Genomic DNA, 21,318 nt, shown 5'->3' with positions numbered 1-21,318 from the left:
GGGTCATTACAAAGGGAACATTCAAAGCAAACTGTATTGGATCACTTGACCACCACCACCCTCTCAAATATCATGGATTCTGAGGTAGCCTGGTGCATGTTTTGTATCTGTCAAGAAAGACCCTTTAGGTCAGCTTCTTCCAGCTCAGAATTTGGGATCCACTGCTTGGATCACTGCTAGGAGAAAGAGCATTCCATGAGGGTGATATGCTTACGTGGTGGAAGGTGCACTGTGCATGTGAGCCTAACATTTATGGTGAAATACTCACTGCCTAAACAAGAGATCAGCCAATAAAAGAGAGATGAAGTTCTTAAAAATGTTAAGAAACCCAAAAAGCTAAAAGAGGCAAGAAAGATAAGACACCTTTAACATACTAAATATATTTATTCCTTCAGAAACACTGCAAAATGTGGCCAGTCTTGACCTACAAGCAGTAATGAAACCTAAAGTCCCAGGCATATTACATGCCAGCATGCAACAGGGAGAACAGTAATGAGAGGGCCAATAGAGGCCAAAGATATTTCCTCAGGAGATCAGGAAATATATTTTGGAGGAAATGAAGGCCAACATGCTTCTCCCTTGGCAGAGCAAATCAGTAACATGAATTTAAGTGAGCTGGGACCTAGATTTCCACAAAGTATCTCCTTCTTGGCATCCTTCCTCAGCAGGTTTCTCCATCCTCATTCTCTGCACTGCACTTCCTGACCTATGTCATCCAAAGGCACTAGAGACAGAGGTGGAAACATGTTCTTCTGCTCTTGCCTTCTGCGGGCCAAGCTGTTTTCTTCTCACTCATCTGAGGGGAGGAGAAGGGGAGGCACTCAAGGTAGCCTCCTTCCCCCATCATTAGTAGAGGTTGATTCAGTGGCTGCTGATTGGGCAATGGGAAGGGCACAGAGCCAAAATGCTCCAATAGGAGCTATCCATCCATCTCCCTTTCCCAGGATTCCTGCTCCAGGAACTGCCAGTGGAGCATTACTTGGTGCTACTTGGTCTCTCCACAGTCTTTGAGGTCCTCTAAGTAAGTTCATGCTCCTCTTAGCCAGGACTCTGACTTCACCCCAAAAGTCTTGCCAGTATCTTCAGTGAGGTAACCAATGACTGAGTAGCATCCGGTCCACTCCTGATTGGCTTGATGTCCCCACTCAGATGTGTCTGAGGAGGGAAAACACACACACAAAAAAACCATGTACTTCTCCTAGGATTTGGACATACACGGTACAGTGCTTGATTTTTCAGATGCAACCCAGAAAGCTGCCTGATCCTGAGGAGTTTCACTACCTGATTACTTAGAACCCAGGTTCATTCCTTTGAGTCTGTCCCTTGGGAAGAAGGATTATTTGGAAGACTACCTGGACAGTGGAGCAAAAACTAAGGACAATTGACCCTTTATGTGGGAGAGAAGATGCTGTTAGCCCAAGTGAACAATGTGGTTTCATGGATTACAGGCTGATCCCTGCAGAAACTTGTGTTGGAAATCAGCATGTGAGGACAGAAAGTGCTGGTTTGTCTCTACTGTAAAAGAATTAATCTATTACTTATGTGTTATCTTTGCATTTATTTCCCAGTTTATTTTAGTAGAACATAGATGAAGATCATTCAAATCTGGAATCTGAAATTATTATTTAAGACCAGCAGCAACATGCTGGACTTCTTGTGGTAGAGAAATTTCCTGTGATGCTACTCCCTGGAGAGAACCAGGAGTGGATTGATGACATACTAAAAATGTTATCCCTGGTAGTATCGGCTGCATAAATTACTCTAGAGCCAGCTGGAACTCTTTTTGCGTTAGAAATATGCCTGTATCATGATCCTGAGTTGTGGTTCCACAATTAATGAACAATAAGTAGACTATTTCAGTAGAACTGTTTTTGAGACAGACTGTTAGAGTTGCACTCCTAGCCTATTCCTGCATACTGTGCTAATATTGTCTTGGTGAAAATGGTGTGCTTTACATGGTGGAATTACATGTCCTTGATTCCCTGTCCCAGATATGATGCAGAAGGTATGACTGCACATGGGCTGGTCCCCAACTCTGAAATCACAACTCTAACTCCATCTAATCACCAATTGTGCAAAGCTCCATGCTACATCCCACCTTGTAAACAGGAATGGGCTAAACCACCGCAACTGTGAAAAGACTTTTTCTGGTGATCGTACAAGTGGTTTTGAATCCATGAATGGTAAAAGACGCACAGAGAGAATCCTGGGGACAGAAGTAGACACACTGGCAAATCATACAGGTCATGCCTCATGTGCATAAACAATATTCATGCAAGTATTGTTAGTGAAATACCATGCTATGTTTGCTCTCTGAAGCCTGTGATATCAATTTGAAACAGCCATTGCAGCTGGCTCACCTCCTCACCTGATGAATGGAGAATAGGGGTTGGGAAGTGGGGAAGCCCGCAATCAAATGAAAAAATCAGGAATAGATGTCAAGAAAGTTTCATAATTTTTTTCCTGGACTTGCACACATAGTAACCAGGACTAGCCAAGCTATGAGATGTTTTCTTACTATGCAGAATTCTTGCTGATTATCCAAGATTACTTCAGCAACCTAATCAGAGCAAGAGTCCCTCACATGTGCCTAGCCAGTAACTTCTAGTTCACTAACAAGGTTCCAGGGAGGATGAGGAAGGGGAGGTGGAACAATGTGGTAATACTGGAAGATGGGAGTTGTTGACCAATCAGCAGTTCCATGTTCTGCATTCTCTCTTCTCCTTGACTGCCAGCGCTAGCATCTTAAATGGTCCCCATCTCCTAGCTGTGCTTCCATCCTCTTCCCCACCAAAATTCTGGACACCTACCCAACGCAAAACCTAGTATCACAAAAATGTACTTACCAGAACTCTGCACCTTGGATGCAACAAAATTCTGGGCAGTGCTACAGCATACAGTTGGGTAGCTGAACTACTACAGATAGTCACCAGCCTGTAATTCTTAGGGAGCATTGGGTCTAGTTGGAAGGAAGGCCCTTCCTCATCAGACTTGGCACCTGGAGCAACTTCAACCATAGAGGCCTGGCTCTAGGGTACTTCCTGAAATTCTCTTAGAGCAGCCCCAGTCCTGAGAAAGGTACATGCCCTACTACAAAGTACTCGGTGCCCTTTTTGCCACAGGTCTCATCCAAGTTCTCATGAAAAGAAAAAAAAAAAAAAAAAAAAAAAAAAAAAAAAATCAGGCATGGCAAGCTGTTCCAGAAAGTCAGCTGCAGTCTTAGATCTAGGCTGCTCTAGAGTCTTGGAAATGTACACATGTGGTTTCTGTGAAATCCTGAAGTATCCTAGATAGGATCACATCCCATCATAATATGGCTTAGCAATAGCAAAGCTGCACTACCAGGAAAGCACATTTTTCCAGTTTTTGACCACCAGAAACTGGAGAACTATTTTGCAGACTACTGCATGAAGTGTTTTGCAGAAGAACACTGTGTGTGGTATGGCGTGCTTTAGCAATGAAACATGGGTGCAACACATGAGACCCTGCTGTAACACTCGCTGTAATACTCTGGGAGGACTGAAGACAATCTAGTTCACGCTGGTTGGGAGCAGCAGCATGAATCCTGTTTAAAGGGGCAGAACTCAAATACAGTCCAACATCCCAACATACCCTTGACAAGCTTCTCCGTGAAGCTCCAAAATCACGCCAGAGCAAACTATAGAGGAAACATATAGATGAGTAAGTATGGATAATTGGACAGCTAGGGCTTTGTGTATCCTGTTGGACGCAAGCTAACATTACAGTAAAGATATAGCCAAAATCACTTTTAAGTGGTCCAATCTTTCTTCACTGGCTGTTTAAGAAAGCTGAGTTCCTTCCTTAAATGCTCTGAATTACTGTGCCATGACCAGACATCTAACTTTTAAGATGCTGCAATGCCTGATGTGAACAATCTCAGTAAAGCCTCCAACAGAGCAAGACATGCACCACTCTTAAGCCAATACCAGACACAGTGAGCATCTTTCAAATATTAAAATTATTTTCAACTCACTTGCTCTTCCTGCTGGGGAACTCTGGGGAGCTGGGACTGGATGATCCATCAGACTTCAGGTCAAAGAAAGTTCCTGGACTGTCCAGCACCTTCTGTATCTTCTCTGCAGTGTCTCTGCTGGGACAAAAGAGAAACCAGCTATACCCTAGGGCCAGAGTTAACCATCTATTCTAACACTTCCTTACAAGCCACAATACAGAGCTGGATCTGTCTTATACACATGAAAGGGAAGCAAATGCAGCTGTGTTGTAAGGAGTCTGCCCTTTTCATGTGACCTGTTGAGGGTACTATATTAGAAATGGTCAACTGTAAACTCTTTTTGAATTGATATATAAGCCTAAATTCATTTCAGTATTCTCCTTTAATTCTTCAACTTTTTCTTCTACCCTCCCCATTTCATTAGTCTTAAGAAGCTTTAGGATTAATTAGAGAGCTTGTATGTTTTATTGCATAAGGAAAAAGGATTCAGCCAATTTCCGTGTTTCAGGATGGTTACAACAGCTTTATTGCTGCTAGTCCTTGTCAAGATACTTCTGCAGAAAGCTGTCTGTGTGAGTAACTGAAAAGCGGGGTATGTTTAGTTAAGGACTGGAAAACTCAAATTTTTGTTGGTTTTTTTTTTGTGTCTTCAGTGATGGAGCTCACAAAGTTCCTCCTCTGCTCTCTCAGTCAGTTGATCCTACCTGTACCCCTCACATCACAGTTCCTCATTCCCTCACTTGGGCAAATACAACTGTTTGTGAAACTGGAAATTATCCTGACAAAAAACGATCCTGAAACTACAACAACCCTGAAACTTCTAGGACATATGAACAAGCGGGATGGACTGGGTCAGCTCTGTCATCAAAGCCTGAGTATCATTAAACTACAGCTTCAGGGTGAAGTCACACACGACATGTTGAGCTCACTGTTGCCAGAGAGCGAGCCTTCTCCAGCCTCCTCCACTCCTGCTGAGTGTACTTTCCATCAGTCCTGGTACCCATCAGACTTCTCCATGACCCAGTTCATGGCTGAACCTGGCAGACAATTAATCCAATGAAAGAAAGTTGATACTTTTTCTGTTAGATTAACAGGCTGAATCAGTTCCATGAAGGGTCCACTAAGCATCTGAGCCATCACAAGGAAAGGGACAGAATTGGGTAGTTGAAAGAGACACTGGGATAGGGGAAGTGTGATATCTGCTTTTCAGTAACAATGAACTGTTAGAACAGACCAGTTGCACCTTGAAGAATCACTCAAAAAGTCTTTCACAAAACACAAGATAAGGCTCACTGTTCCTCATATCTAAGATTACAAACCAGCAAATGAAAGCTAAATAAACCCAATAGCATACCAATTACCTCCTAATAAAGAGCAGGAAAAAAAAGAAAATAAAAAATAAATCCAGGGGTTTTTCCTTGTAGAAAGCTTCTATAGGTCTTTTAAGGGGATAGTGAAGGATGTTGTACACAAAGTAATGGATTGAGGGGCACAGCAGCATAAGCTACAAAACTAAAGTAGTGAGGAGCTGTGGCTGCTGTGTTGGCTTAGACTGTTACAGGGAAGTCGTCTCAGAAGAGTCTATTTTTCTCAAAGAAAGTTTTATTTGGATTAGGTCATAGGCACCTCATAAGGAAAGGTCCAAGAGAATAACTGGGAAGAAGGGAAAGTAATTCTTCCTGTTGTGAAATCACTAGTTTCCACATTAAAGATGGCTTTTTCCCCTTATACACTGAGTCTTTAAGCTGTTCCCTGGAATTCTTGCAACTGGGAAAACTGTATATTAGATGCAGAGCACTCATGTGACTTTTGAGACACTGTATAATCTTACAAAGACATCGCAGCCAGAACAGACACAAATTTATTGTTTTAACTAAATCTCTCATGACCTGTAGACAATTTTTGAATGGTTGTAATTGTCAAACATTCCAAATCACTCCTTAAACCTGTATGTTACCCCTCCATCATAATTATTTCTCAGACCATATAAGGTAAATATTAGTCACTTTCACTTAAAAGTTTTTTTAAAAACATCATTTTTTTAAGATATCAGAGGCTTTGTCTTTTTGAACTTTTTAACATGAAAACAAACAAGCAAGCAAGCAAGCACCCTATTCCCCCTTCTCAAGTATAAGCCTTTCATCTGACTATTATCTAAAAGTGGTGAATACAGAACAGGAGAACCAAATTCCTGGATCATACTGCACAATTTTTAAGAGCGATCTTACTAAGTTCCTCAAGCAACCTTGTCCCTTCTTCCTCAAATATTGATTCTCCCTATTTCCAAATGCCCTTTAAAATTTTGTTTGTTCCTGTCACTTGTCCATTTCTCCATTAGCTGATAATCTGGCTTTTCTTCCCATAACAATCATTTCCATTCTCACTCCTGTCAATATCCTTTCTGTCCTTGTATGTGCCTTTCTATTTATCTTTTCTCATCTCCTCCTGTTTTTTTTCTCTCTTTGTCTCATCTTCCCACAGCTCATACCTCTTTTCTTCCTGTATGTTCTCAATGCCAATGGCACTACTCCGTCGCCCATGGAAGCGGCTGGCTCGAGTACGCGATGGGCTCCTACCAGGCAAGGCAAAAGACTAGAAAAAAGGAAAGTGTGACAGAAAGGAGGGAAGGGAACAAGACAGGGAAAAATGGAGAACTGGAAGCCTGGGAAAGGGAGTTTGTGATCCAGATGCTGTCCTTTACTCTGCAATACAATAGCGTGGCCCAGCTCCACCGGTGCAAGGAGTACTTTCTGTCAGTGAGAAAGAGAAGCTAGGGCTTACAAAGGTGGTATGAGAAAGAGACAGAAAGATACAGAATCAAAGGCAGAACAAGATACACAGCCAGTATATAGGCTCAGGAAGGGAGAGGGAATCCCCATATGATGGGAGAAGGAGAGGCAGAATCAGAACGGCAGAGAAAACTAGAAGTTGAAGGAGAGGAGGCAGCAGCAAACTCAAGTCATTACTATTCTGTGACTTTGTTATGCTGACATAAAGAATGCATACAACTGAGTAAACTATCACCAAGAAATTTCCACACTGAAAGGCACCTTTCTTGGCTTACTCAGCGATTTTTTTTGTAGTTTGCCTGTATTGACATCACTAGCGCAGAGACCACAGTCAGCTGGATGTACTTTGGCCAAGGTAACCATACTTCCAGCATCAGAAACATGGTTCCTTTTCTGGAAGCATCTGTCATGGAGTTATTATTACATATGTTTAGTATCCCTATCAAATAAGAAAGGCTTTGATAGTGACTAGAAATATTCACTCTTTTTCTCACCCCAAACTTTATTAATTCTGCTGTTTGTTCCCAACATGCAAAGTCTATTTACAGCAAAACAGCACCTTGAATAAACATTGTGCGCTTGTTTATATTACAGAAAAGAATCTGATTGGTGAAATTTAAGGAAATGGAACAGATCTAGAGTCCTTGTGTTCTCAGCTCTTTGCCTTATGACAATACAGTACCATTCTGGTCAAACCACAGTGCATGCATTTTTTTAAGGTATGGCAACGTACAGGATCTAATCCAGGATAGCAGAGAGAGATGTCTGATGTAGAATCATGTTTGGCTTTCCTCTCCCAGTCTGCAGCTCTAGTTTACAGATGAACTGGGGCTAGATATAGGCACAGACAAAACAGACTGCAACACATGCTGTCACCGCTTGTGAAATGGGATGATACAACAAAAAGAGATTCACAGAAGGACAAGAGGACAAATAGGGTAAGAGAAATAAAACGTATGGGTGGGTCGCAAAGGTATGCCAGGTTTCTTCTTACAGCCCTCCCAAATACCTTACCGCAGCAATGGCCTTAGGGCCCTCGGTGACACTCTGGCTGAGGGCAAGGCCAGCTGTAGTTGGGCGGCTGGGCAGGGTGGCTGGCTGCTGCTTTCTCATGGATATCCCCATGGTATCCAGGCTCTGGCTGCGGCCTCTGATCACCCGCTGAACAGAAGGGAGGCAGGGAAACAGACAAACACAGATACACATATAGACATGCACACGGTAGGGCAGCATGAAAAGCACCACAGATTGGGTGGAAAGTTGTGACAGACCAACACCAGAACCACAAAAATCCTAACTCCTAGAAGGCAGCATGTTAGATATTACCCACTTTTGGTCCTAGCTGATTCATGGTGCTCACTGCCAGGGAAGAACTCTTTCTCAAGTATATTCTCCACTTTCACCTCCCTTTTCCTGTTGCAATAAATAGAGATAGCCCTACCAGTATCCCAGCATACTGGGTAAACCAGCATAATCTGGAGCAGTCCTACCCAGTACAGGCTACAAAACACAAAATCAAACTCCTGTTCAAGACTGTAAGGTTCAGTTTTGCATGAACTTGAGTGCTGGTTCCAAAGGGTATCAGCAGTATCAAAATCTGGAACATTTGAAAAAGCCATTTTCTGAGTTTACTCAGCCTTTTCCAGCCTTTTACAAAGGTCATCTGTGTACATGACATGTAAATCACAGCATCTGCTACAAGTCAGAAAAGGACATTTTGGGATAATTAGTGTAAGACATGGATGGGTATGAAATTCCTGGTTAGCAGCACAGGCAAGGCAGAGTGTACATAAAAATATACTTTAACAAAGCATCCCAGCTCTGACCAAAGCTACGCATATAACTACCAAATCTCATGTGAATGGATTAGTTTCACAGCCCTTAACAGCTCTAACCAGCCCACCATACAAAGCAGGCAGAGGTCATCTGAAGAAATACTATTTATAATACCTCTCTTTGTCCAGACAGATAATTTATTATTAAGTGGTGAGGCATTTCTCACAGCAATGGAAAAGGGGAAGTAGATAGGAAAGTGAGATAAGATTCTCTCTATATGATCTGTTCAAAACTGTTTGCCTGTTCATACAAAAACTTTGCTTTTGCTTTCTCATATCATGTTGATCACTTTTAAAAGTGTCACCTAATCCTGATTTATTTAACAAAAAGGTGGGGGGGGGTGGTGAAGGGCAGGGAAGCGTCATCTACACTGAACAAAGGTGAATTAACTCCAGCTTTTAGAGGGTATGTAGAGCATCACAGTTTTTTCTAGACAGTACACTCACAGATATTTTAGAATCTCCCTTGCTGTGGCTCTTGCGGCTCCTTCAGAAAATTAATTGGAAGAGATCTGGTGTAGAAACTGAAAGCTGCTTGCTACTAGTTATTGAAATTCCTCTTGCAAACACTCACTACCTTTTTTTTAAGTCATGGAGTGAAACCCTATCTGACACTGGACACCAGCATGAAGCATAAAGAGTTTGACTTCCCAAGGACAATATGGAATTCCACCCTGGATCATGCTGTAGCTCTGTAAGAAAGGAGCACAGGAAGGGAAAAAATGTCTTTTCTTGAGAGATACAGTAAAGCCCAGTTGAAGACGCTCTAAAGAAACGCTGCTGGATGGAAAGACTTCTTTTCTGTCTCACCCTAACCACAGCTGATCAGCAGGGTCAATATTCCTTGGAGGGACACACAATGAGCTTGAGAAAAGTGTGAGCAACAGGGTAAGGAATCAGTCCATTACAGCTCACCTTGAAATTCTCGAGGAAGCCCCCACTGCCATTCTCTATCTTGTCATCCTCCCCTATGGGCAATCCCATCATACTGCGGCTTCGAAGCTGCAGCTCCTCAAAAAGGCTCTCCAAGAGGGCACCCCGGGTTCTTTCCTGCATCAACAGTGGGAATGAAAACACAGCTATTATTGGGAGTGGAGGTGTTGCCCCACCACCACCCCATTTTTACAATGTTTCACATCTTCCTTAAAAAAAAAAAAAAAACCAAAATCACTATGAAAATGAATTTAAACAGCATGAAGTGGTTTTAGCTATATCGTTAGGGAATATATTACAGTAATACCCAGCCCCTTTAAATTCTTTCTAAAGCAAGTCACAGAGGACATCAGTACTTTTTTTTTTTTTTTACAGGTGATGAAACAGAGGGCAGTTTTTTCTAGATCAGGCAAGCAGCAGAGTCTGGAACAGATTTTTGGTACCTTGAACAAAAACCGGCGGTATTTTTACAGCATGCTACGCATCCTGTAGCACAATACTGAGTTTCAGCTAACAGAGAATTTCCTCCAGCAAAATGTATGCATCATATTCCCATTCTTACTTGAGGATTAGATCTTTGCATTAGAATGTAAATGATCTTTCACATTCTGTTCATATTCTATCAAGCCGACTTTGAAATACAAAGGAAGCATCACATAGCTGAGTATGATTGCATTTCATCTTCCTTTTTTAAGCAACACAAAATTACAAGTAGAAGAAAGTAAAAAATTTATACTGGATTTTCTTAATCTGGCAGTAATACAGTTTTATAATTTTAATGGAAGCAGCCAGATAATAGACCTACCTCTAATTTAGCAAATTTCTCAGCTCGATAGCAGCTGTACTCAGCATTGATGAGTTTGACCAGGAGGAATTCACGGAACTCTGCACTCTACAAGACAAGATGAAGACTAGACTGGAGATGAAAACAGGAATAAAGATATCACATGAGGAAAGCTCTGCCTTACGACTCTTTAGACCTCCAAAGTCATCTAGCCAGACTGACTCGGACACAAGGGTATGTACCATATCCCCCGGCCATCTAACACTGGACCAGAGAAACAAACCTTTCTAAATATGGCTGGATTTGGCAGAGGGGGTCCAAAGAAAGGGACATCATCTCGGGCTGTGACTGAAACCTGAAAAAGGGGAAAAAATAAGTATCATAACAGAAGTGAGATTATCAAACCCTTCAAACTACTGTAGTACATCTGATACCTCCTGAATTGTTTACATATCCAAAAGAGATCTAATATGCTGTCCTGTGCATCCATCTGTTTTCTGTATTCAGTGAATGGATGTGCTCATTTATCTCCCTGAAATTAATCAGCTAGACGTGCACATAGTAAGAGCAACAAAAAATAATTGAACCGATTACTTTTTAAAAAAAATATTTGTAATAAATATTAATAATAACCAGTGTTTTTAGAACAAAAAAAAAAAAAAAAGATGCTTCTATTCAGCCTGCAAGATTTACCTCTACTAGAAGAACCTTTGTCAATTGACCTATTTTTTTTGACAAGAGAATCCTCAGTGTAGATACACTGCACACTGAGGGGAGTATCTCAGCAACACAGCCCCTCTGAGTCACATGTGGTAAGCATACAAAAGCACTTTCCCAGTAAGAGATAAGGAAATCCATGCAGAGGCTGTTTCGGATTTGTTTGGTTGGTTGGTTTGGGGGTTTTGGGGGGTTTGTTTTTTTGTTTTTTTGTTTTTTTTTTTTTTTAGCATGCTCCTACTTGACATACCAATGCCAAAAAATGTAACTGTATTGCAGCCCAATTTTTACATACTGTCGCTTGGATCTTCACAGCACTTACCTATAATTATATGCAGCTATCTTACCAGATGCGTACAGCACTTAAGAACATTTCAGGGGTTTTTTTTTTGTCATGTTTGAGATGGAATAATACCATTATTTGCCATTTCATACAACACAGAACAATGTCAGAACAACTTAACAGCAACTGCCTCAAAATAACACTCCAGTGTAAACATCACAGAGCCAATGAGAGACATGAGTTTAACGAGAGATAGGAGGGAAGGGGCCCTTGACTCATTTCAGATTTCTCACAATTGTAGGCCAGGTCCCCTAATTACAAGGCCTCCCTCTCCCTCCCAGTAGATATCTACCCGTTAAAATCCTGCTTTGCATTTTTAATTTTCCGATTGTAAAAATTGATTCAAAGAAATAAATTCCATTAATATTCCAATTTAACCACTAGGCACTTAAGCTTAAGTAAATGGAACAATGGATTGAAAAACATCTTCCCAAACTGCAGTCTCTTCCGTACTGGAATGCTCTCAAGGCAGAATGAGTTAAAACCCCTTTGGCAAAGCCTTTACAGAAACTCTGGATTGGCTCTAGGGTCCTGACTGGTAGGATTTCTTTTTCATGAAATGATATAGGCAACCCTATTACACTGACAAAAACAATGCCACTGCAAACACACAAAGACAAAAACAACATCAGGAAGAGACAGGACAAACAACAAGCTTCCCAGATCTTTGTCCTGTCATTAAAAAAAAAACAAAAACAAAAAAAAAACCACCACCAATTAATTTCTGTGCCCTACAAAACAGAGAGCGAGAGGAGAACTGGAACCCCATGCCCCTGATCAACATGAGGCTGTTGTCTCACTACAGACCTGGCATACAGAGCAATGAAAGCACCCCAGCACCCTCTTTGGTGGGAAAGGAGATGGGGATCCTGTCATAATTATGATATCCTTGGTGTCCTTGTAGACCTCCAAGGCATAAGGACTCATCGTCACCAAATCAGAATTCCTACATAATATGAGACCCAGCACTTTGATTAAAATGTTTCTACAATGGAAAACCCATCACAGAATGCAAGCATGACTGAAATTTGAACATAAAAGTTATACAGACATCCATACAGTCACGTGACAGAGAAAAGAGCTATGTCTAAAGGCTGCAGACAGGGAATTCATGCTGTAGCAGGACTTCTTTCAACTGGAGGGCCCTAACAGGTAGCACTTCTCTGCCAGATGGGCATCTGTTCTGGGATCCCGCAAAGCAGACATAGCTGGTTCGGACTCCATAGATTAGTCCAACAACCTGCAAGTTCTCAGTACTGTGCTCTGCAGCATGAGCAATGCAGACATGTCTGTCAGTCAGGTGAATAAATTTTACCTGACTTATAAAATGCAAGCAAGACATCTCCCAAAATGGCATCCATTGCTCATCGTGCTCTTGGATGTAAACAAAAATTTCTTTTCTGAATTCATCCTGCTTCAATTCCCAAGCATTAAGCTTCAGAAATTCATCAACTACATTGAAATGCGTACAAGTACATTCTAGTTTCATGTGCAGATACTTAACAAATTGTTCGAATTATTCTTTAACTTTCTATTTGCGAGGTAGAGGCAGTAAGCAGTCTTGGATCCCCTTCATTAAAATACTTGTGTTACAGAATTTTAATCATTCTCAGCCTCACCTCTGTACAGGGGTACAGCTTATCAATAGCTTTATGAAATCTGAACACTCAACAAACATGAACACAGATTGCTAAATAGTAGCAATCACACCAAACAGACAGGACCTCTGCAAACCTATAGAATAGAGAACAACATAGCAAGAAGGAGACTCCTGGTCAGAGATTAAAGAGTGGACGAAGGGGAAGGAGAGCTGGTGGCAGCTACTGGATTTCTAGGTTTACTGGTAATAGATCTAATTATTGCCTTTCACTGAAAACATTGATCAAGTTTACCAACAGAGCAAGCAAAGCTGTTAGGATGACAGCTGGCTGAACCTCTACCTCTCCCAGAGGCCCAAGAACAGGATTCCACTCCGAGGATCAGTATCAGTAAACCAGCACAGAGGAATCTATTGGATCTTGTTTACCTTGTAGAGAGTGTCCCCAGTGGTGCCATGAGTGAGCTGAACTACCACATAGGCATGTAGGAAATTAGAAGCTATCATATCAGGGACAAAAGGCGTGCTTTCATCCTGGAAGATGATGGCTACAATGTCATTCCCAATGTGACGCTTCCGCTGAAGCTGGAGAAGAAAACAATAGTAACATGAGAAGACAAGTGAAAAAGAATAGAACAGTATGATGGGGCCTCAAACACCAGTCTGTCTAGCATCCCCAACCTATCTGTTCAACCAAACCCCTCATCACTACTTCTACCATTACTCCAGCTGTAATTCCCAGCATTACAGAGTTAGGCATTCTCCCCTCTGAGTAGCCCCTCATCAAATACCCCTCCCCTCTTAGCCACACAGTCCAATTCCTTAGTTCTCCTTCCAATACCTGCTGGGAATCTCCCTCTGTGAAGGGCAGCTTTGTAGACACATGAAACATGATCTCCTTGCCCCGGAAATTTGTATAGACTGACTCAGTGCCTGTTTGACCTCTAGTGACATCCAAGCCTCCCCGGAACCTGAGCAAATCCATACCACGCCATAGGTAAGGCAGGACAGAGATGAGAAAGTGGAGAGAAGAAAGAAGGTATCAGTAAAAGTAGCTTGGTACATCAACATTATCACAGGTGATTTTTAAGAAGTCAGTGATCGTAGGGCACCAAATCTTCCCAAAACAGATGACTGAAGCTGCACAATGCTTCTGCTGATGAACAAACTTGCCTGCTAAAAGCTATGAAGCTAAACCAGGGATCCACAAAGGAGCTACTTTCTTTGGCATTCTTCTGAGAAACACGATCCGTATTTTAGAACCACAGAAAGGACCGGCTGTCCCACAGAAACAGACTAAAACACTACTGACCCCTACCATTGTGAAACAAACTTACATTTACAGAATCAAGTAAAATTATTCTTTACTCATACTGTGGGTCGGATTGAGACACCAGGAGACCTTTAAATGAAAATACCAGCAGAGACCTAAGCTCCAACTGGTTCCCAGACAGGATGGTAGACAAAAGCATTCTGGGCTTTTCCATCTGCACTGGGATTCAGAGGACTCAGCACTTTTCTGAAAGCAGGGCTTTAACAGAGTCGCAGATTCTGAACACACGGCATTCCCTAACTCAGTCTGGCTTTCCAATGGCACAGGGTACTCACCCACGGAAATCCTGCAGCTGAATCTTGTCACCAAGGAAATCCAGGAACTCCAGGAAACCCAGACTCTCTTCTGTGTTACCGAAGACTTCTTCTTCGGTCGTCTTCAAAAGGAAAGGAGAAGTCATAAGGAGCACAAGCAGTATAAAGAACAGGCAGTAATTTTTATACACAGTTCAACCAGCTTTGAGGACCTGCACACACAAATCAATCAACTTAAGGCAAGCTTCTATCCTTTCTCTTTATGGCGTCTATATTTTTCACAGGATAGTACAGACCTTGTTATTACATTTAAGCTAAGAGAATTGACTCTTTTTGCTTTGCCTTCAGTGTTGTGGGATCTAAGAGAGCCTACCTGTCCAGGTTTCTGGTAGATGACCCCAAATTTGAAGTTATTGCTTATGACATGTTCATCAAACGCAACAATAAGCTGTGAAGCCTGAGGTAATGAAAATACAAATTATCAGTTGGACATCATTAGCCAGACCTTGATGGAAAAGGGACATACAGACTTAGCAGAACATTATACCTTGGGGTAGAGGACAGGAAAGAAGCGTTCAACATTCACATCCTCACACAGTAGCTGTCAAGTGAGAGAGAGAGAGGGAAACAGAAGTGTGATTATCATGTGCCCTAGCTTGTTGTGGGCATGACAGCATAGGCACTGCTTATAATTATCTGACAGGAGTCCCTTCAGGCAAAAATTATGAGGTAAAATTAGAAGAGAAAGAAAAGATGCTAAATGGAAGTGTAAAAGTGAAGTATATGACAGTACTATTGGGGAATAGTAGAAAAGAGGGAAATGGGAGGACAGAGGGGAAAATAACTTGAAGAATGGGGATATGAGAGTGAACAGGCAAGCACAAATCTCACCTTTGCCATCTGGACAGCACTGGGAAGCTCACTCAGACAGGAAATGGGGATCAGGTCATGTTTGGTGCCAGTCCGAGTCCTGACACAAAACAAAAAGCACTAGAGCAAAAGCTGAAGGGAGACATAAGCAACACTGGCTCTTTAAAGAAAGAGTAGCCATTCCTTAAGATTATCTTTGAAGCAGTTAATTCCAGAGGATTAATTTTAAGCCTGGTGCATAAAATCACTGGAAAATGGAGGTATTTACATTTCTTATTGCTCATCACTTGTTGAGGGCAGCAAAGGAACAAAAAACAGGGATGCTTAGTCTCTTGCTCCTTTGCATTCTTTTCTTGCTTGAAGAAATATCTTTACCTTCCCCCCACCACCACCATTTTCTTTCACAGAAATCTAAATGTTGAAATACAATTCATGGACACAGCGTTAGAATGGATTCATGAGATCATACAATGAGGGTCTGAAAGACTGATAAAAAGGTCTGTTAGAGTCAGCCAAGGAAAGTAGATCTATGCAAAGTATACGAGATAGAAACCAGTACAGCATTGTTCCAGAAAGCTGATGGAGAAAAGCTTCCTTTCTCTCTACATATGTATTAAAGGAGAGATACCTTCCTAGGGGAGAAGAAATATCGGGCTGCCAGAGTCCTCTTCAAACTATGATAAACAAGCTATTGAGCAAGAGGTGCTGCATATAACATGATATCTTAATAGAGGAATTACTACCCTTTTGTTCTTCACTGGTCTCTTTCATGTAGGAAGGTTTCTGTGCTCAGATAGACCTTCCCTGTCACAGCTCTCAAATAGTCTCTTCCCCCCTGCCCCAGATTATTGCTCCTCGTGGCACTCTGAAGCATTCTCCACTTAAAATGGAAGAAACCCACCAGTGATTCTCTTGTAACTGACACCTATGCAACCAGTATTTTCCCTCAGTCCTGGATGAGCCCTTGTCAGCAGCAACTGCACATCAGCTGCTTCCAGTAGCATATTGCCTACTGGAAGTGCACCCAGCCCATAGTGTGGTAAAAACCTTTTCTGCAGTGTGCCTCTCACCAATGCAAGATCTATCTCTGTTCTTCAATGCAAGATCTATCTCTGTTCTTCCTCTAGTTCATTCAGCAGCTCTCTCTGGGTAATGGCTCTCTGTGGAAGCCCTAAAGGTTATGGCACTTCATAGGTTATCCTGGGAAGCTAAGTAATGTTCTAGCTCACCTTCAAGGGAGCCTTAATCTCAAGTACAAAGTCCAAAGACAGGCCTAGGCTAAGCTGCCCTCCATCGGGGAATCCATATTCTCCTAGAGAGCACTCACATGTCTCTAAGTAAACAGGATAAACAGAAAAAACTTCCTTTTTGAAGGAAGAGCAAATGTTTTTCACACAGGAACTATAAAGATGTGCCCGCAAAAACCACTTCAGCTTCCTGAAGGAAACCGCTGAGAGAAACTCAGAGGGGAAGGCAAGAAAAGAAGGCTCAGAAGTTCCTTTGCAGTCTTCTCCAGGAGAAAGACATGAGATTCACACCGACATCTGTGCAGAGGAAGCTCAAGGTAAGATGAGAGACACAGCACAGTGAAATACACTTCAACAACAACCACTGTTACCTCAGCAACAGGCGCAGATTTTCCTGTTTCTCGATCTGTTCATACTTCACAGAAAGTACCAGGTAGCCCAAGGACATGTCACTGGAGTAAAAGTTCTGGTGCTCCTGAAAACAGGAAGCCAAAATTCATTATTCCCAACATGCTTCCCAGAGAAGTTTACCAAATTTTTTACATACAACCTGTCACTCAAGATTAGCTAATTTTTTCTTTAACTAGCAATGGCATGCTTGAAGACATGCATATGCTGTCTCCCAGCCCCCTTGGTGATCAATGCATGAGCATATCAATCAAAGTTCATCCACTGTCAGTTCAGTTCCCTCACAGCTCTCCATCATAAGAAGGGCTCCTGAGAAGGAATAGGATGAGAACATTCAGCAACACATTTTGAAGAAATCGAGTTTCTTGTAAATAAACTCGTATGTTCATCAACTTTCCCTGTATCCATTCAGACTCTGCATGACCAAGTAGTGGACTCCAGCACATTCAACTGGATGCGGTCATGGGAATTTTTCTATACAAACAGTAATGGCAGGATCATTATACCAAAGAGTTGATCTCTAAGAGCACTCACATCTCAAGGAGAATGCAGTCAGAGCCCCAAGTAACTACTCTGCAGATGAAAACTGCTCTCAGCAGTGTCCCTAACACTGCTTGAGCTTCAGTGGAGCATGCCTCAAACCAGGAGTCAAACAATGAACCATAATGCAAACGTTTTCACAGGCTCTATATAGAAGTGGCTGTGGCCACACATTTCTCCTAGGTATAAAGCCATGTTCCAATGGCTTGGGTATATCTATATATGTTTTATATATTGAGAGAGAGATATTATCTATGTAACATATGTTGATATATATAACTGCTAACCTCAAAAGGTTAAAAGCCTTTTGACAAGGGATGTGAATGGAAACCTCTAGCACAATGAGAATACCATATAGGTGGAATCATCCAGAAATGCTTAGATTGCTCCCATCTTCCTAGTGGAAAACCACTTTATGGCCAGTTTTTGGAACTGACTGCTACAGAAACTCTGACCAAACAAACAGCTGAGACTGAACTCATGCTTTCAGCGAACAGTCCAAAATTACTGGGTTTAAGGTATAATTAGGACAGAGACACCAATGAGAATGTCACACAGGGGATACGATTCTCTTTGGATTACATTTGATTAGAGTAATATCTTGATCTCTTGCTGCTAATGAGAACTTATGTTGAAAGGGGTAGTAGCACTTTCCAGTATTTAGCCTGCAACCCAGGAGAATATAGTGAGATTGGTATGGTACTTCTGAGCTAGCAATGATGAAAGTTGGGGTAAGACTCCTTCTCAGCAAAGCAAAATAATAAATAAAACAAAATAAAACAGAATAAAGAATCCCAAAACCAAAATAGTCTCAGCTACCCTACAGCAGGCAGAATTATCAGTTCCTCCATTATGCCTTCGGACTGCGAACATCAGGAGAAAGTCACACAGCAATCTGCTGACAGTGGAATCAGCAATGTGTCCATAGAGATCTTCAGTGCAGACAAAAGAAAAATCTAGGCTTTCTTTTGCTATCTTTGCAGACAAATCCTGGGATTTTCCAAATCCCAAATTATGTATTTCAAGATATCCAGCTGGATTTCCCACCTGTGGTTCTGTAGGACTCACTGAGGAGTGAGATACTCACAGGAGAGAAAACGCACACACTTTAATGGGGAGCTTGATTCCCAAATACCACTTGTCAACTGTTTCACAGAGAAGAGGTACCAACTGCTATCTTGTTCATTGATATATTTTCTGATAGCATTGCCCATCACCAACTTACTTGAAAGAGATAATCAAAGTCCTCTGTATACATTTTAGTGTGTACAGATTCTGTTCCAATGCAAACCAGTGGTTTTATGCTTTTTGGTTGTAAAAATTATCTCCTGAGCCTAAATACAAAGTGTTTGCCACGGTCAAACATAGAGGGGAGAGATAAAACACCATTCCCATGCAAATAATGACTGGGCTGTTCTGCCACCAGAATAGCAGTCATCTCAAATCAAAGACAGAGACACTTGCAACTTGAGAAGACATCCAGGGAACACGAAGTCAGTAACCAGGATTGCAAGTCTCAGAGGGAGCATCAGAGGAAACATTGTATAAATGCATCCCTGTGCATGACACAGAAGTGTTATGCACTGGGACAGTAAGTTAAGTGTCCAGCTGTGCTGTCAGAATCACACTATTTGGAATGTGTTCTGTGAAAGGAATACTCCAGACACAATTAAATAATAATAAGGAGTCAATGGGAGCAAACTGTGTAATCTGATCAAAAAGAGTTGGTAGTCTGAGAGTTCCTTCCTCAGCCTCTTGCCTAGAAAATACAGAAGGTGGTCTGTCTCCAGTGGATTGCAACCTCTCCCAACACACTGGTGAGATTGCCTTTTGCTGTGGAAAAAATGTAAACAATTTTTTGTATTAGTCATAGTTCTGACTCACTGTGAAATAAAGATACATCTAGTGAAATACTTTGATATCTATGTGGACATAGGCATCTTGAAGTCAATAGACATAAACCAATCCCCTCTTTGGACAACAAAAAAAAGGAATAACTAAGACTATAGTCACTACCCTGAACCTGGATGTAAAAATGAAGCTATTGAGTTTCTTTAAGTATTAGAAATATCACTGTCCTCACTTCCTCTTTGAGACAGAAAAAACCCAGAACTGCCCTGCCACTGATTTATGGCAAAAAACTTTCATGGCTTCTGGTGCAAGCAGAGTCTACCTTCTGCTGAAGCAGACTGAATGAGTGGGTCCTGAAAAAGAGACAGTATAAGTAAAGAGCAGCAAAGACTCAAACAGAATAACGTGGCCTCTAGCTACCATGTTCAAATCACAGAAGTCAATGGTAGTGACTGAACTTATCTGTACGTGGGAAGAAAAACTGAGATTAAAGGAAGCCACAAAGGCAGAGAGCACAGTTTATTTCTCCTGACCATGACTTTCAGGATACTAACAGATTTTTGGGATGTGAACAAGAATCAGGTGCAGTAACCGTTGTGACCAAGGGCAGAAAGACAGAGCATCTGAGGACTAGATCTCCTGAATTCAAGGAGCAAAACAGGAGCATGCTCAATGGTCTGTTAAAGTCTAGAATCAAAGTCCATAAACCAAAGTAGTCATATGCTAGGGTGGATGCCCAAGGCAGGCTGTTCAGGAAAAAGACGGCACAATGCCAGTGAAAGTCAGGACTAGAAGGCAGAACAAATAGGAGCCAAAGCCTGAGGTTAGCTGCAGCCAAAAGTAACACTGAGCTGCCAAGACCAGAAAAAAGGATGCCTTTTGATGAGACTTCTAAGCCAGACCCCAGCAGGTCTGACACATTGGGATCTCAGTTGCTTTGGAGACTAGGCTATGAGCTCTGCAGCCAGCATAACCAGGCAGAGCTGTACAAAGGGATGCAATCTTCACAGGGGAACAGGCACCAGAATTAGTGGAGGTCTTGAAGTAAGTGAATTTTTGTCAAAGCTACTCTGGCTGCCTAGCTTGATCCCAAATGTAAGCCTGGGTTTTAAACTGAGATCTGAGTAATTGTATGTATGAACAAGAGTATAATTTCCTTTGTTATGAATTTTTATTTTTCCTCTGCAATTTTCTTTCTCTGTAAAAGCACATAGGCAACAGAAGGCAGACCAAGAGTCCTTCAACGTAAAACAGCAATTATCATTAGCTGTCCTGAAGTTAGAGATGAACCATCAAAAGACTTTATGGTTAATACTGAAGACTGCAACTCAGCGATGACAAGATACCCTGGAGCTGAGATGACCTATGTATAGGTACAAATTTATTCAGCCATAGAAGCAGTTTATTTAAGGCAGTCTGAAAGGAAGTTCTGGATTTCAAATGCACCTCTGTAAAAGCAATTAAGTACCTTCCATGAGGCCAAGGGAAAAGACTAACAGAATACACAAGGAGCGCTGACAGTTTGCCTGAGACATTATAAAGCTATTAAGACATCTGCCATGTTCTTACTGCTTGGGTTCTTTTTGATGAAATGAAGTAATTTTTCTCTATTCAGTAGCAGCAATTGCACCAAAGATGAACAAACTAGACAAAAGCAAAATCATAGAATCACTTTAGTTGGAAAAGACCTTTGAGATCATCGAGTCCAACCTTTAACCTAACACTGCCATCCCACCACTAAACCATGTCCCTAAGCACCTCATCTATCCTTCTTTTAAATACCGCCAGGGATGAGGACTCTACCACCTCCCTGGGCAGCCCATTCCAGAGCCTGACAACCCTTT

General features: G+C 41.7%; 1 protein-coding gene across 2 annotated transcripts in view; it reads right to left on the bottom strand.

Moving 5' to 3' along the window:
* Window positions 1–1,037: 1,037 nt before the first annotated feature.
* LOC104126553 (rap1 GTPase-activating protein 1) overlaps window positions 1,038–21,318 on the bottom strand; it is a 41,741-nt gene continuing 21,460 nt past the window's right edge. The window contains exons 6-18 of one of the 2 annotated variants that reach the window (XM_035894556.1): window positions 17,047–17,150; window positions 15,450–15,528; window positions 15,106–15,159; window positions 14,932–15,015; window positions 14,580–14,680; window positions 13,813–13,942; window positions 13,401–13,556; window positions 10,598–10,669; window positions 10,336–10,422; window positions 9,513–9,647; window positions 7,777–7,923; window positions 6,462–6,565; window positions 3,991–4,111 (exon numbers count right to left, since the gene is read on the bottom strand). In XM_035894556.1, the coding sequence (XP_035750449.1) occupies window positions 3,991–4,111; window positions 6,462–6,565; window positions 7,777–7,923; window positions 9,513–9,647; window positions 10,336–10,422; window positions 10,598–10,669; window positions 13,401–13,556; window positions 13,813–13,942; window positions 14,580–14,680; window positions 14,932–15,015; window positions 15,106–15,159; window positions 15,450–15,528; window positions 17,047–17,150 (1,374 nt within the window). Of the gene's footprint in view, window positions 1,156–3,990; window positions 4,112–6,461; window positions 6,566–7,776; window positions 7,924–9,512; window positions 9,648–10,335; window positions 10,423–10,597; window positions 10,670–13,400; window positions 13,557–13,812; window positions 13,943–14,579; window positions 14,681–14,931; window positions 15,016–15,105; window positions 15,160–15,449; window positions 15,529–17,046; window positions 17,151–21,318 lie in introns of those variants that run through there. The other variant, XR_004842057.1, reaches the window with a different exon arrangement.

The sequence above is a fragment of the Egretta garzetta genome, unplaced genomic scaffold (genome assembly GCF_000687185.1).
Source record: "Egretta garzetta isolate BGI_Z169 unplaced genomic scaffold, ASM68718v1 scaffold85, whole genome shotgun sequence".
Taxonomy (NCBI): Eukaryota; Metazoa; Chordata; class Aves; order Pelecaniformes; family Ardeidae; genus Egretta; species Egretta garzetta.
Note: the sequence above shows the minus strand (reverse complement) of the source record. Positions and strands in the feature narration are given on the sequence as shown.